The following is a 17,126-nucleotide window of genomic DNA, read 5'->3' on the forward strand; positions in this document are numbered from 1 at the left end:
ATGTATGGAGGGAACATATTTTTCCCAGAATGGATTTGTAAAATGATCAAAAATAACAAACTCCATGGACAAAAAGAGGCCTCCCTGAGCAGACCTTGAAACTTGTTATTGTAATGTTTCTTGATACTAAAGTTTTACCCTGGCTATGTAAGATATGCTGCCATTTCACACACCGTCTCATATACTAGGAATCTTGAAACCAGACAATGACTGCTTTCTGATGAAACTGAGGTTTACATGCTGAATTTCTTCTAAACACATTTCTTAACTTATTGATTAAAACTTGTTTGAGCTGCCTCCAGCAAACTGATATTTGGACCAGCTAGCAAGGAATCAGACAACGTATTAAAAATTTAGCAGATTCCCTCCAACGAGATGTCACACTCTCCTGACCCCTTGCCCACTATTTATTTTTGTTCCTCATTCTATTTAGTAATGTGGATCTGTTTCCAGGATTGCTCCCCTTTTGCTGGTAGGCACAGGAAGCAATCAGAACTGCCTGCAGAGAGCATTGTCCTTTTCAGACTGCTTTAGGTCCAGAGATCAAGGATATATATAACTTCTGTGTACCAAACATAGAGTGCTGAGGGCTAGCCCTTTTTTTTTTCTTTTTGGGTAAAATGGTGCCAGTGATGCTACTGGCTTTTACCATCTGAGCATCTGCTGCTCTGTTTGATCAGGAGGAATGATAAATGTATATCCTCTTGAAATAAAATCAATCTGGGATTAACCAGGTCTATCAGGAGGACCAGACGGATATTTTGACATTTATTAGTTACAGACATGGATCTGTATTTGCCCTGCAGGAGCTAGTATTGTGAAATTATGATTCAATAGAGCACTTTAATTACAAGTCCAGTACACTAAGCTTCCCTTCTGTGACTGCCTCAGAAAGAAGCTGATCTATGACTCCAGTTTCCCTCTGTGAGACGCAGTAATATCGGGCAGGTCCTCAGCAGCTATTGGAAAATATTTACTCATCCAGGAAGAGCCTTCAAGTAGGTTTCATGTTTTTAAGAGAGGGCCGTACAGATAAGGTCTTTTTATTAACGTAAGTAAGGGGTTGTTTCATAACACAGCTTTGGCAATCTTTCAGGAATGGTGGCTCTGCAGTCACGGAGTGAGAAGGGAAAACCTCCATGAGAAGTCTTTCAGTCTGAAGAGCCACAGCGGCCAGATAATGTATTTTGTTGAGATGTCAGTGTTCCGACAGCACCCAAGGGAGATGACTCAGTAAGCAGGGTTAGCACAGCCCATGGCTCACTGTGCTGAAACTGGGGTGTGAGTGAAGCATCAAGCAAGCACCACCTCCTTGCATCACCTTGTACTGGACAATCTTCCTCCCTCCTCCCTTCTCTCCCTCCCTCATTCCTTTGCTTGCTTCTCAATGTTCCTCTGAGAAAACTACAAAAAGGCATGTGCAAAAGCTGTGGCAGAGATAACAAGAAGTGAAGGAGTCGTAGCAGGTGTTGAGCATTAGAGTACCATCTGGGGCTGTCTAATACCAGCTAGAATAGTCTCCTCCACAACCGCTCAGAAGGGTGGGAGGCCACAGTTACTCAAGGTCAAGCAGGCAGAAAGAAAGGAAAGCAGAAACTCTGGCTCAGGGCTGAAGATGTTTACAGGAGCCAGCAAGATTGACCTATGCTGTTCATTACAAGTGAATACAAGTGCCAGCTCACATTCTTTCTCTAATTACTTTCACTGATGTATCATGACATCTTGAAATCACTCTTGACTCTGACTATGTGAGCCAGATTCCAGAAACGTAGCACAAACCACATTAGCAAATACAGGAAAGGTATAGACCCTCCCTATCAAGATTAAATTAAGCTGAAATATTTCTCACTCTCCTCAGACAAAAACTGAAAAGACCTGAGGCCACCACCACATACTGAAACTCAAGCACCTCTCAAAGCCTGGCACATGAGCCCCAGCAGGGGATCATCAATATTTGAAATGTGAATCCATGTAATAGTCCAGGCTTCATATCTACTATTTTGTTTGTCAAATGTCCCCCAAGTCTGGAATTATTCACTTGTCTCTATTCTCTATCAACTGCAACTCCTGGGGCAAGTTAGGGATTCTCCACTCTAGAACATGGTCACTGCTAAATGTTTCTGCAGTAATGATCAACTGAAATGCACACATTTTGTGTCTGGCTATGCTGTGACAGATCAACTAGGAAAACACTCTTAAATTCCTTTAATATAAGAATGCATTTGATTCTGGATCTACTCTTTTATTGGGAAATTAATAACTAACCAGCATGTAATTTTTAAATTATAATTTACAACATTTAAAGTATCTCACATGCTCAAACTAAAATATGGTGAAGATCTACAAAATCAGACTTTCGATAACTGGAAGATAATGGTGCTCACTCTTTTCTGCTTAAGTTTTATGACTCGAAATTAAGTACCCAGATGAAGATGGCTAGCCTGATTCAGAAAGTAACTTGTGATTTATGCCATCAGACAGCAAAGGATTTATCCAGAACTGATGGTGTGTGCCATCACCCACTGGGGATGCCATGCCTGGAAACACTGCTTGTCATTCGTATTGTCTCTTCAAAGGGCCAGACCTCATATTTCAGAGTAAAAAACAAACAAACAAACAAACAAAACAAAAACAAAAACAAACAAACAAAAAAACAACAGAGGGCCATAAATGAGGCTTTAAAAGGCATATTCTATAATTGTCTTTTAAATAAATGTATAGATTATAATGGCATCAGTAGAAGAAGAGAGATCTTGAAAGTCAATTGAACAGGATTGCATTTAATTTTCCCAGATTTCTATTTCATATCAGATAGATCACTCTGAAGAGCTGAAGCCAACAAACAGATCACAGAATGATTAAAGTTGGAAATGTCCTCTAAGATTACCAAGTCCAACCCCCACCATGTCCCCAGGTGTCACATCCACACACCTTCTGAACACTTCCAGGGTTGGTGAGTCCACCACCTTCCTTGCAGCCTGCTGCATTACAAGAAGCATTGGCAAGGACTTGGGTGGACTTTTGGCTTACTCAGCTGGCTGAACATAAGCTGAATGCTCTGCAAGTCTCCACCTTATCACTTTGTCCTCTTATTCTACTATAAATACCTGGAATTTTAAATTTCTTTTACCTACTAAGGTTTTGTTTAATCATAATTTCTTCTTTGTCATTCTTCAAATAAACTTTACAGAATCAGTTAGTTTTAGGTATGACAAATAATCTTTTTATAAATTATATTCTCCTCATACACAGATTTTTTATTTTAAAAAGCAATCAATGTAAAGCATGTAACGAAATCAATGCAGTTACATGCAATATGTATATATACATATGTCTTTTTTTTGTTATTGCCATGTTTAGAGGAAAATACTGCAGTAATATTATGAGCACAAAAGCTATAAGGCTCTTACATATTTTCATATGTGTGTATATATATATATATATATATATATATATGAAAATATTCAAGGCCAGACGACCACCAGTATGATCATGCAGTAGTCAGAGGCCATATCTTCCACTTTAAGCTCTTGGTGATGATTCTTAGACTGCTAGGAAAAAATGGGTATGCAGTCTTGTAATTTGAAAGGGAAAAAACCCATGAGCTATGATTTTTTTTTTTCCTATATATTCCAAAACCACACCATCCTTTGTAAAATTTACATGTAAGTTTCTTGAGAGGTTTTGAATTCAGTTCTTGGTATCAGAAAGCCAGTATCCTATTATTTCTAACCATTACAATTTTTCTTATTTTAATAGGTAGGAGTCAACTGCAGATGGAGCACTGCAAGACAATATTCTATACAGATGTGCCTTCCTAGGCAGACAGTGCTTTTTTAAGCAGACTGTTGATCACAGTAACATCTCATCTCTTTTTGCATTACATCTTAGAGTTTTGAAAAGTTTGCTTTTGATAAATACTTCTTTAAACTAGATCCAAATGTCGGTGCTAGGCTTAAAACTATTGGCCTCTCTTCAGAAAACTATGCTTTATCACAGATTATGGGCATTAGAAAATAAATTATGAAAAAGACCTGTGATATCTTCTCTCCCCCTGAGCATAGGGTCGTTCTCTACAATATATCAGGCAGCTTTGTTCTTTCTAGTTTAAATTACTCTTGGGTTTTCATCAGACTCTTTTACCATCTAATTTATCTTACTATCATGACATCTATGCAGATGTTCAGTCTACATTTTACTATGCTGTGTTTCATCCCACAGTTTTGAATTGTTGTTCTTCACTCTAAGTAAAGAATCAGGATTTCTTTGTATTCTGTTTTCTTAGGAAGTGCAAAGAATACTGGACTTAAGTAGACAGAAAATATAAGTGGGTCTCAAGTGCATACAAGCGAAACTCTCTCAAACAATGAAAGTGCTCACTATTAATACAAATATCTCCACCTCAGAACTATTCAGAGCAAGAAATAACTTAGCTCTTTTCTAAAAGTTTTTACAAAATGAGCTTGCTCATTGCAATTTTCTGGTTTGCTCTGGTTTGTTTTAGTTTAAACTGCAGCCTGCACACATCTTCCATTCAAATATAATAGGTACACTTGAATGCAGTTGAACAGACAACAGTTACTTCTACAAAAGTGTGTCTGTTGTGGAGTTTTCCTAATAATGTCTTTTTCATTGAAAGCATATCTGTGCTAACACTCATATATATGTATGTATACTATACATGTAAGTATACTGTCATATGTATGGCAGTATACTGTTATACATTCCACAACATCCTACCTCTGATCTTGGTCTCACACTGTCCCTTGTCCTCCAAAGCATTCTGCTTCCTGCACCCACATGCACTTCAGAAAAAATCTAGGGTAGAGTGGGTAGGCACCCACCCTAATTAACAAGAAGTGTTATCTAACTGATCTCCTTAGAGAGCATAATCCTGATTAAAATGTCCAGGTGACCAGTATTTAATGGGATGAGCAAAAACATGGATCTAAAGAAAATCTGTGTTTTTAATTGGTCTCAATAAAATACTGAGTTCTAATTCCAAAGGCTGTTTATGAATAGCTTTAACCAAAAAGAAGCAGGAGACTTCACAATAGTTTTCAGTCAACTGCACAAATAAGCACATTATGTGTCACAACAGACATCATGGTACATATATGTTAGGCTGGCCCCTATATACAGGTGTAAATGTGTATTGAGGGTGCTGTTTAAAGATATTCATACATGCAGATGTGTGGGGTGGCTATTGTGTTTATGGGATGCTTAGCACCCAAAAGAGAGAGGGGCAGACAGGAGCACCAAATTAGCTGTATCTTTTGTACAAAGAAAAGAACTAACTCTTGAGGAATGCAATGGCTCATGAAGCAACAGCTATACCTATCCCCACCTACAGCTATTGCTCCTCTTGCCACTCTTCCATTACTTGGTTTGGCATTTGGCATTGTGCTCGTACAATTTCTGCTACACAGTCGCTGCTGGTATGTATTTGCTCCGACTCTGATGACAACTCTCTGAAATACTGTCTTCCCTGCTCAAAGTAAAATGTTGCAGCAGATTGCAACAGAAATGGCCTTACTCCAAGCTAGAGTTTGCCAGTGTTTGCTAAGCAATTTTGAGCATGCTAAGCTTTCTAGCCTCTTTACAGTCTATGTAAGAACATTATTGTCTCACCTCTCTTGAGCACCCCTCTACCAGAAGAAAAGCAAACCCAAGATGCTTCATAGCCTTTCTGGCATCATGAAAAATACTACTGGCAGCTATTTTGTACTATAATCACTGTCTGTTATATTTAATTTGCTTTTATATTTAATTTGCTTTAGTAGTTACAGGTCTAAACTAATCCCTGCCAAAAATCCACTGATTCAGCAGAAAACCCTAGCAACCTCTCCCTCAATTTTAAGTGGCTGCTGTACATATTCTGATTCAGCTCTACATTGACAATGAGGTCCTTAGAAAATGCTCATAGAAGTATCTTCATTCCACTCGTTCTGCTACATAGATATTTATTCCAGGAAAGTTATTTATTTTATTCAGTTTATTTCATTTCAAAGTGCTCAGTTGCAGAGCTCTGACAAAGAAAATACATTTGTTTCTACTGGAAGAAATCACCACTTTTCTTTCTTCACTGTGTCAGATATCCACCAAACTCAAAACAACTGCACTAGCTACTGGCTTCAGTAACATCTACATAAAAGGAGCCAGAGAGAGAACCTCAGAGGAATGTAGGTCCCTGAGCACCACTGATGGAGCTCCTACATTTGAAAGCACCTGCTGCCCATAGTTGCTGGAGAAGAAGCAATGGCAGATTCCTCTTTGTCCCACAAATACTGAAGTCCTGTAGTATCTTTGAAGATAAATGTCTGCAGTGCCTCTGTCATCTTGTCATCTTGTAGAGTTCTGATGAAGTGATTTCATGTTGCCCTGCCTGGATTGTGTTATAAATTTGCTGTGAATCACAGGGATCAGTACAGCCATGAGTGGACTGGGGAGGCTGCACAGCTGCTCTCCTTGCATGTGACATGAAGCATGTGCCACTTAGGAGGCAGGGGCAGGCTCCTACCCCCCTCCCCACCATTTACCAGCAAATCCTCTCCTGGATTAAGCAAGTTCAGTAAAAGGTTGTCTGTTATATGGCTTTATTTCATACATATTTCCTTTTCTATCTATGTCTGAGCACCTCACAATGTCTTTTTGGTCAATTTTTATAACCTGCCTTAAATTCCTGTTAAAGACTGGTAAAGGTCCTACAGTGTATTTGTGTGAAAATACAATGTGTTTGTGTGAAAATACAATCTGTTTGTGTGTGTCTGTGTCTGTGTATGTGTGGGTTTGCAAATCTCAGTAGGCAAGTGACTGTAAACTATTTATTGTTCATCTTGTTTGAATGATCATCTACAGGCATTATGTATAATAAAATTTACATACTAAAATGCTTTACATACTAAAAAACTCCAGCCTTGCTTGCATAAACTTAAATCCCTGCACAGTCAGATTTGTCTGAAAAGATTTATGCATACTTATCTCTTCTGGGTGGAAAACAAAGCAGAAAAAAATCTCCCAAAAGGAGATTATAATGGATATAATTTTATAACAACAGAATAATAAAGACCAGCTAAAATTTCTCACTCATCCATAGAGACTCATGACATTTTCATGGTTTGCAGACACAACAATTTCATAATCATGCAGCTGCCAAGACAGTTGTGGATTATAACCCACTCCTCAACTCATAGTAAACCAGCTGTGAAATAGAAAAAATTATTTGAAAAGAATTTCTTTACTATTAAGCCAACTTGAATGTTAGTACAAACAAATCAAGCATGCTTTTTCACTTGGCCTATTCCATAGCACTAGCTTTTTCTAAAAGTGAAAGTGATTGTTATACTTACTTCTATGCAGCCCTATCCAGCCCTGGTAATGTTACAATGAATAGTTCAGGACTTAGGGACTGCTAAAGTGACTCCAGTTACTTTGGAAAAGAAGGAAGCTATATAACAGGTAAAAGTCTGATAACTTAGATAGTTCAAGAACAGAAACATGCTCAAGGAACTTCAAAATGCTTCTGTCTCCAATCCATCACACAGCAAATCACAAAACCATTTTTAGAACTTGGCATGTTTTTTTTCAAGATTGTTCAAGTTACTTCACAAAGATCCTGGAAAGAATGAAGGGATGGGTCTGCAGATTGTTAAGTTTAGAGGCTGAGGTTAGTGAAAAGTCAGCCATCACCACCCCTGAGCACTGCCCACTACCCTTGCCTTCGTGCTGCTGGAGGCAGGGTGAGACCTGGCTGCACCTGGCAGCTGCTCCCAGCAGCGAGGGCAGAGCACGGTGCAGTGACCCTGCACAGGATGGGGACATCCTTCATCCCTGTATCCCACCCACCAGCCAGCAGCAAGCACAGCCAGCAGTCAGAGGGGTGAGAGAGAGCCCATATCAAAAGGCACACAGTCTGATGGCAAAAACAGAGTTAATCATTGGATGGACTAATTGCATGGGCAACACTTCTCCCTGTATATTCTCTCTTGCTGTTCTCAGCTTGCTGTAGACACTTTGTCTAGGTGAAGAGCTTGGGCAGACATACAAACACAGGTGATTCAATATCTCCTTTGTACAAAAATCACATTTCAGCACAACCCCAGGCAGATACTCAGGATAAGGATAGCCCCAGAGGCATGGAAATTTGATGGGAGCTGGTGGGAAGTTTGCTGGGAGCCCTGGCCAGCTGAGGAGCTGTGCTGGCCTCAGGGTGCTGTACAGAAATGCAGCTGCTGCAGGCACAGACCCTCTCTGACACCAGACAGCTGCTGGTCTGCCTGCAGCCACATGTGTACCCCAGCCAGGCTGGACATGCAATGTCCTTGCCACTGCTGACAGCTTCTGCCACAAAAACTGTCTTTTCAACCAGCTGAGACAAAGCAACATCATTTTCCCATAAGCTGTGGCTCCAAAGATTCTGTGCATGTTTCTTTAGCCTGCCTAACTAGACTGAAAAACATTTCTCTCTTTCTGAAAAAATATCTGAAGTGGAGCAATTTTGCCAGGAGGGCCTGTGCTTTTCTAACCTACTGTGCCACAGAAAACCTGGCGTGTCTAACAGCAGTGTGCTGCACCCCAGACCATGTGGCACAGCACCCTGCATGGATGCTGAATCCCCTTCAGCTGCAGTACCTCCTCTTGTCCACTCTCATGCTCCTGTTCCTGCATCACATTTATATGTGTAATCCATTAATTACTTCTGACCAATGTATATGAAGGTTTTTGTTACATTTGTAGTGGAAAAGTTTCCCCTTCCAATTATTTTTCCCATGCAAATATGTTGTCTACAGTGGACAGACATACCAAGCTGAGAAATGTGAGATTGCATGAGTATGATGTTAGGCTTGAGCTAAAAAATCAGGCTTATCTTTGTATCAGAGGGAGTTCATGCCTGTCCATCATATGCAGAAAAAACACACACAAAGTATTTAAGTGGTCCCAAAGAGCTTTCTGTTTCTTTTGCCAGTTAAAGTATCCACATATTTTAAGGCCATGCTTTGACCCACTTAGATAGTTGTGTAATCTCTGGAAAGGTCCCCTATAGTTCAAAAATTATTTCATTTAAAAGCCACTTGTCAGCACCAAAATATGTTTTCTGAATTTCTGTGGCATACTCATTCTAGATACCACAGTGAGAAATGAACAGACTTTACAACAGCCCTCCTTCAAATATTCACTCAAGTATTTAAAACTACATCAGTTCTGTATACCAGCCTTTTTCTATTAATAACCAATTAATATTATTACAGTACTGTTATTTCCAGTATACTGGAACAGCAGAGCCTGTGCAAGCAGACTGCAGTGAAACAGGAGTCTCCCAGTTTAGTACTTAACCAGCAAGGCCACCTTGCTCCTACAGCCAGGACATCAAGTGACAGAGCACTCCCCCATCATGGCCTTTTGGAAGCCCTTGGCTAGTCCCAGAACTGCTAGCCAGGTGTGTGACCCTGCTATGGCCTTTCAAGTGACCTCTATATTGTGCCTGACTTTGGTCATTTTCCTAACCTTTGTATGTTTTTCTCTAGGTAGACTGGAAAATCTTGAGCCCTCAAGGATTTCAGGCTGGGTTTGAGTCTTGCATGACACCACAGGAGCACAACACCTGCTTGGCCCTCCCAGCACCACCATGGCTTCACTATAAATACAGAAATAATTGTGCAGGTGAAGGAGGTGTCCATAAAGAGGTCTTGTAAGTCTGAGAACTATCACAGCTACATCAAAGCAATATAAATGCTGCTGCAATCTGGAATCCTCATGAGTTTCAAACCTGATGCCCCTTGGGCTGTAGTCATCGTGTGAGTCTTCTAAAGGATCAAGTTGCTTAGCCCAGTTTGCTTGGCTTTCTCCTGAATCTGCCTTTGCCTATTGAGCTGTTTAACTTCAACTTGTGACAGTGAGTGCACTGCATATAGCAAGATACCAGTTAAATGTTTGCATTTTTTGTTTGAGTTTCATCGGCACATGTTTAAATTGCCACTTCTGTGTGAGTAGAATGCCAAACCACAGACTTGCATGTTCCATTACTGCTAATGCACTTGTCACCTTGCAAACTGAAGTAAAGCTCATAATCTTGGGTAAGATACCAACAGGAGTCCCAGGTATGCAGGGAATGCAGGACTAAATCCTTTGTGTCATAATTTAAGGTTTGCATGTTATAGATACCTTTTTTCTGTTTGTTTCTCATATCTGGGGCTCTGGCATACTTTGGTAGTGAAATGTACAATATTGCAAATCAAACACCTTAATGGATACGTACCTTAATTATCCCAAACACAAGGAAGTAAAAACATGTTAAGCTTTTCCTGTATTTTACCAGTGCAAACCTACTATCACAAAGGTTTTCATCAAGGCTCTCAAAGCTTACAATTCATAGATGATTAGTCATGCTCTAACTGTTATTTGATACTGGAATGGGACTTCATTAATTTGCAGACATTCTTAATGCACTGCATAAGGTCAGAGATTACTAGCTTCCCACAAACAAACTTTTCTTCCTCCATTTAAAAGGATTTAATGGAAAGTAATATAAATGTTTCTACTTAAGAGCTGCTCTTGCTGGCTGCTGGAGCCAAGTGCTGATCCCAGACCACCACCTTCTGGAACTCTGCAGAATCACAGCACCACCTTGGAGTGCTCTGCAGGAATCTGAAAAGGACTGGAGACCCAGGAAGTGGTCAGAGGAAATGTCATTCATTACACACTTGTCCTGCAGGTTGCCAGACAGCTGCTGGTGAGTGTCATTCAAAGACTGGTTACCTGGCTAGGAGAACCTTTGATCTGACCTGGAACAGACACATTTTTTCCCTTACATTATTTTGTAGAATAAACAATAACAGAATTTCTTAACAATAAATATAAAAGTGAGGATTTGCACAGAATTTTCTGTTTACCAGTGCAACACCACCAAAGTGTCATGCCCCATCTCCAGCTCCCTGGTGTCACAGACAGGGTGTGTACCCAGGACAGACACACCAGCACCGTGACTTTCCTGACTCAGCAGGTCTCCCCACCTACTCCAGCTGGTCCTCCACAGGCCTGTCTGGCTCAAGCACTCTGGCAGGCTCATCAAACCAGCCCTACACCATGCCAGAGGCACTGAATGCAGCTTTACACCTGGAATATCATGAGCAAGTTTTTGGTGGGTAACAAGAGAAAGTTAGAGCATGGCTAGGGCGATTAAGCTGGGTGAGAGACTCCTCACTCCTTCTGAAGTGGGCACAACAATCACTTTTAGAAAAAAAAAAATAATTTTGTTTAGTTGAATTGTAATCAGATAATCCTTTGGGGAAACAATGCCCATAAACCCTGTAACTGTTTAACAGCCCAAGGCAAGGATTTTCAAGCATATTGGCTTGTTAGTAAATTTGTTTCACAGGGTGCTACTGTTATCCCAAAAAGTCACACCATAAGAGATGCCCTGATCCCATCAAAGTCAAGAGCAAAAAGTAATATTGACTGAACAGAGGATGTATTTGGCCTTTAAAAACAAAGAAAGCAAAGTAAGTCCTCAATCAGTCTTACATTCCATGTGGGTACCTCTAAGATATAGCTGTGACTTTATTCTCCTTTCTCTTGTCACTGTTTATCTGTTGACAGTTCAAAGGAGATTTTGTTCACTTAGAGCATCCTAGATCAGTTCCCACCAGCAAACACAACTGACTCTTTCTGCCTGGCTAGTGGTCTAACTTCTCCACATGTCTGAGCTTGGTGCTAACTTTCCAGACAGAAGCATATGAAGCTCAAAATCATGTAAGGAGTTAGTATTGTACTCTAAGTAGTACATAGCATTGTATTTTAAAAGCTTAACAACCAAATTATTACTAGTGGATTTCAAATAGAAACTGGAAATGAAGGTTGATGTTAATTTTGGCTCCCATTCTCTGGATTGCTTGCTTACCAAGAAATGCAGAGGTGTGAACACTCAGGCTTGTGACAGACACAACGGTGAAGAAAGCAGGAACGTGTGGCTGAAGCTGAAGCTGCTGAAGCTGCTGCCTCTGCAGTGCTGGCTGCTGGCAGAGCTCCTTACAGACGGGGGCACTGCTGCTCCAGGCGCCTTGCGAGGGCAGAGGTTCATCCTGCCTCCAAAGCACTGGCTGTGTCATTATATCAAATGAATGCAAAACTTGCTCGCTTGCCAGTGTCCTCCGCAGGGGCAAGAGGAGAGAAGATCTGCAAGCTGAGTCTCTGCTCGAGATGGCGATGTGGCACAGAGCAGGAGCTGTCAGCTGTAAGCACCCATGAGCTCTCAGCCCCTGCACTGTCAGTTTTCAGCTCTGCTCTGCAGCCCAGTAAATAATATTTACATAGTGCTCGAATATGTTTCACCCACTCCCTGTGGTTTCACCACAGCTTTTGTATTCACCTAAACAAACAAACATGCAAAAAGAATGCCTGTGTTTCTGATACTATCTCTTCATCATTTTTCTGAAGCACCAGAAAATTTTCCTAAAAACCAAACTACTTCTGACAGAAGAAAGGTCAGGAATACTTTGCTTAAATTAAAGAATAGTGTAAATTAACAATATCAAAGCTATAATCTTTATCTGCTGCCTATACTAGCCTCTAAATCTTTTGTGGCTTTGCTGTCCTTAGCCAGAGCTGCTTTCATAGGTACTGCACACAGAAGCCATGAGGAATTTTGAGACATTTATTTCTTCTAGGGAAGCAATACAGAAAGTCAATGACTCAAGCCCACCTCCTTAATCTCAGGGTTTTTTGGCAGCATCTGAGCTGTGATATATCTACCACAGTTGTATTCACTCGGTGCTCATATCTACATGGGGAAAGGTTTTGCTGAAGCATTGGCCTTACTTCCTTTCTGATGGATGTAGAGTGGAAAAGTTCCCAGCTCTTAAACACACGAGACACCACGGTTTTCACTGCACGCCAAGGCAGCTGTGGACACCAGTCTCAGAGGAGGTGCCTGGCTTTCATGCAGCTGAAGGCAAGCTAGGCTCCAGGCAAATATACACAGTGCTGTAAGGAATATTGTGCCACACATGGACACAGAAGGAATCCACTGCCACGTGTTCCTCCCCCAGATTCCCTGGCTGCATACCTGCAGTGCACCTCATTCCCCAGCTAATGTACTGCAAGAGTGAGATGGAACCAGCAACCCCCAAAGCCCACTGCTTTCATCTCACAAGCAGAATGAAAGGACAGAGACCCAGTAACAGCAAATGGACAGGTAAAACTGTGAGTATTTAATTGACTGAATTAGGTAAAGGAGAGTGAGGGATCCAGCAGCAGTGCCCAGGGTCAGAAATCCTGTGTGCACAGAGGATAAAGGGCCTCTTGTCACACGCAGAAGGCAAAGGTCAGTTTTGTGGTCTTTCAAGGTCTCTAGGGGAGGCAATTTGCAAGTCAAAATTCCTAATCAGAGACATGTCTCCAGTGCCTCCTTCATGAAGTCAGCAGCCGTGGCAGCTGTTTGAAGAGAGTCAGTGTATTAGGCTAGACCAGACTGGACTTCACCTGCTAGTGCCACCCCTGGAGCCAGCCTCCCACCAAGCAAATGCCAGATTTTAGGAGCTGACCAGCTCCATGAGTAATACTCTGCTCTCAGATTGCACAGATAGCACTTGCCAGACAGTGGGTCCCTCCTCAGTATAACAAAGTCAGCCTGAGACCAGGCAAGGCAAACCACAAAACAATTAGCAGTAGAGAAGAGAGAAACAGCCTGTCTGGATCCTCTGTGCTACCACATGACTCTTCACAGTTAATGAGATCAGCAGATCACACTGCCATTTTCTGGAGAGTTTCAGCTCTGGTGTTTCATTTCAAGCTGAGTCTGTGATGCTTTCTGGACCATGCCATCCTTTCCCAAACACATTGGAATTTATGTTCAGAAGCAGGTGCTTGGGATGTGAATGAGCTCCAGATACAACTCATGTTGTATCCACATGTAGGATATGTCTCTAGGATGTGCTGTAGTCATAGGAATTGGTCAAAACACCAGAGCAGAATAAATACAGTAAATAAAGTATAGGGGTTTCTTAGGCTGAACAAGCATAGGCATAGCTTTAGTGTAGGTCCTGCCTGCATTTTTGAACCCAAAGTACCTTGCCTTTCCTACGTTTCATGTATTTCTTTACCTTACTTAGCAGTAAGGATGTGTCTCTTTCAGTGTACCAGTGCTGAGTAAACTTATTATACCCTGCCCATTCATAAGCCAGTGCTGGTAATCTAGTGTTCATGGTAGATTCCAAATCCGTACATTTATCATTATTTCCTTCACAGAAAAAAACAACAAAAAACAAAGCTTACCAAGGTCCCCTCATTTTAAAGTTAAAGGTCTGAGTTCTCAACTTAGGAAGACAGTATGAAGACAGTTTAGCAGGTATTAGGTTTAAAGTTAGGGACCCTGGGTCTGACATCCCCTGTTTCCATGGTTTAGTCTAAGCATGCAACTCAGCCCAGTACACCCCACAGTGGAATGGGGGCAACAATTGGAGGAGTAAAAGTGAAATAACTCAAGGGTTGAGTTAGAGACAGTTTAATAGGGCAAGCCAAGAAAAGCAAGGGATTTTTTCACCACTTTCCATGGGCAGGCAGTTGTTCATCCATCCCAGGACAGCTGGGCTCCAACACACACAGCTGTGACTTGGGAAGACAAACGCCATCACTCTGAACATACCTCCTTCTTCCTCCTTCCTTCCATGCTGAGCATGCCACCACATGGAATGGGACACCCCTGCAGTCACTCCCTGCGTTTGTGGGCAGCTGTCCTGGCTGTGTCCCTGCCCACTCCTTGTGACCCCTCCCAGCCTCCTCCTGGTGGGGTGGGGAGAGGAAAGAGCCTTGACACTGTGTGAGCACTGCTCGGAGAGTTAAACATCCCTGTGTTACCAACACTGTTCCAGCAAATCCACACCACAGCCCCATACCATTGCTTTGAAGAAAGTAAATTCCAGCCCAGCCAAACCCAGCGCAGCTGTGCACCGTGTATCGGTGCACGGTGGTGTGGCAGCCAACACTGCTGCACCGCAGTAGTTTGCTGTCCCTTCACGGTCCCCCAGCTCCCCGTGCCTGGGCAGCAGCGCAGTGAGGAAGGGCGGCCCGGTGCGCTGCGCTCCCTGCGCTGGGGCTCGCCCGGGGGCTGCTGCGGGCAAAGCTCGGCCTCAGGGGCGGGCGGAGACCGGGCGGGGGCTGGGGCCAGCGGCGAGCAGGGGGAGCGGGGGGCGAGCAGGGGGAGCGGGGGGCGAGCAGGGGGAGCGGGGGGCGAGCAGGGGCAGCGGGGGCGAGCAGCGGTGGCCGCCGGCTCCGCACATGCTCCCTGTGCCAGCCCGGCCGCTCGCACTGCCCTCGCCGCGCTGCCGCGGCTGCGGCGGCTCCGAGCTGCTCGCAGGCGCTGCCGCTCGCTGAAGACACGGCGTTTTTCAGGATGAGCTTCCAGGGACATCCTTTTAAGACAGTCCGTAACAGAATATAATGTTTCTATCGGGCTCTTGCCTTGGCAACAACCTGCGGCCGTAAAGCGAGTTTAATTCTCTGAGAGGAAGACTGGTGACAGCTATCGTTTCACTGTGTACTGTAATATATAAGATTCTACCCTGAAAACTCTGGAGGTGGCATTTGTCTGGTCGGGTTGTAAATAATGAGATAGATCACGATGGATTTCAGTTCCTCATCCGTGTTTGACCAGCACAAAGGTAAGGCACGTGCTACTAATTTCAAAGTCCTCTGGTCCTCCAGTGTGTCCCATACAAATGTACTGAGATTACTTGACCAGAATCAAAAACATTAATTTTTGGGAAAGATTAGATTTATTTTGGTTTCATGTAAAGGAATTTCTTCCAGCATTTTAGACTGGATTGGGATTTCAGTCTATTGCTACAGTCATTTCTAAAAATTAATTTTCAGCAGAATAGCAACAGCATCTGGCTAGTTTTGTGGTTAGCACAGAGAGAAGTATATATATATATATTTTATTTTTTTTTATACTGTATATTGGTCTTCTTGTGGTCATAGATATTAAAAATTGTTGCAGTACTAGCAAACAGAGCAGTTTAAAATGGAGTAAAAATTCAAGAACAGCTGGTTTTCTTATATCTTCACTAAAAGGACTAGAAGCTGACAAGTGAAATACTTTGCTTTAGGAAATTTATCTGCATGGGTGAGTATTGCCATAACTGCAAATTTAAGATATCACTAAAATCCCCAACATAATGATTTTCTACATTTTAAGGTTGCTATGGAAATACAAATGTCTCTTTTTTGTCTATTTTGAAGTTAAATGTTAAATTTCATGCCTTTCTTTACCAATACAAGCTTTTATGTCTTATGGCTTAATCCACTACAAGTGTAGCGACACCCCTTTTGTGTTCCCAAGGCAGGATGCTGTCATTGCTTGATTATGCCTGTTGCAACAAATTTCTCTTACCAAACAATATGTGTGCAGTGGCCACAGTTTCCAGTGCAGACCTGCAAAATATCAGAGCTGACATGGCCACGCTGGCCCCGCAGCAAAGGGGCTGACTGTGGAACCAAAATGAAAGCAGGAGGAAAACAAGGCACTGCTCTTCAGGCAGCTGAGTGCTACGGCTGCACTTTTATGCTTTCCTACACTTCTTTGCTGAACCCAAAGTGAATGCAGCCCATATGAAGTGGTGGCTGCCTTTCAGTAGCACTCAAAGCCTGAGCAAGTCTTGGCAGTACTGGTCTACATCAACCCAGCTGGGACCTCCATGTAGTGAGGGAGAAGTGGGAAGCAAAACTGAGTCACAAGAGAGAAAAAACAACTATTATCAACAAGTATAATGGAGAAAGGGAAGTGCAGTGGTAGAAGGGGGATCTCTACTGGAGGAAAAGAGACAGGTATTCCTAAATATTGTGTGAATGACATAAGGAGCATTTTTCCCAATGGGACAGAGGCATGGGGCTGTCTGAGCTTCTGCAGCTCCAAACAGCCCTTCCAGCCTCTGCTGCTGCATCACTTTAAATGTCCTCTGTGCCACATGCCGACCCAGCAGGGCTCAGAGAGGGGAGGCAGAGGTAAAACCCTGCATGCTCAGTGACATGGGGATGGCTGCCTGGGAGCAATGGAAGTGGTGCCAGGACTGAGGCCAGAATATTGCCGGGGCTGGGGAAGGCAAAGCCAGGTCTCCAGATGATTTGGGGGCAGA

The 17,126-nt window shown here is 42.5% G+C and overlaps 1 protein-coding gene and 1 long non-coding RNA gene across 4 annotated transcripts in view; one reads left to right on the top strand and one right to left on the bottom strand.

Annotated features, from left to right (window-relative positions):
* Window positions 1-17,126, bottom strand: part of LOC306814498 — a 102,161-nt gene that overhangs the window by 13,870 nt on the left and 71,165 nt on the right. The window lies entirely within an intron of this gene.
* ANKRD55 (ankyrin repeat domain 55) overlaps window positions 15,244-17,126 on the top strand; it is a 46,089-nt gene continuing 44,206 nt past the window's right edge. The window contains exons 1-2 of one of the 2 annotated variants that reach the window (XM_079330606.1): window positions 15,244-15,653; window positions 15,973-16,117. In XM_079330606.1, the coding sequence (XP_079186732.1) occupies window positions 16,114-16,117 (4 nt within the window). In that variant the 5' untranslated portion in view covers window positions 15,244-15,653; window positions 15,973-16,113. The remainder of the gene's footprint in view (window positions 15,654-15,972; window positions 16,118-17,126) is intronic. The other variant, XM_079330604.1, reaches the window with a different exon arrangement.

Source organism: Erithacus rubecula (assembly GCF_903797595.1).
Source record: "Erithacus rubecula genome assembly, chromosome: Z".
NCBI lineage: Eukaryota > Metazoa > Chordata > Aves > Passeriformes > Muscicapidae > Erithacus > Erithacus rubecula.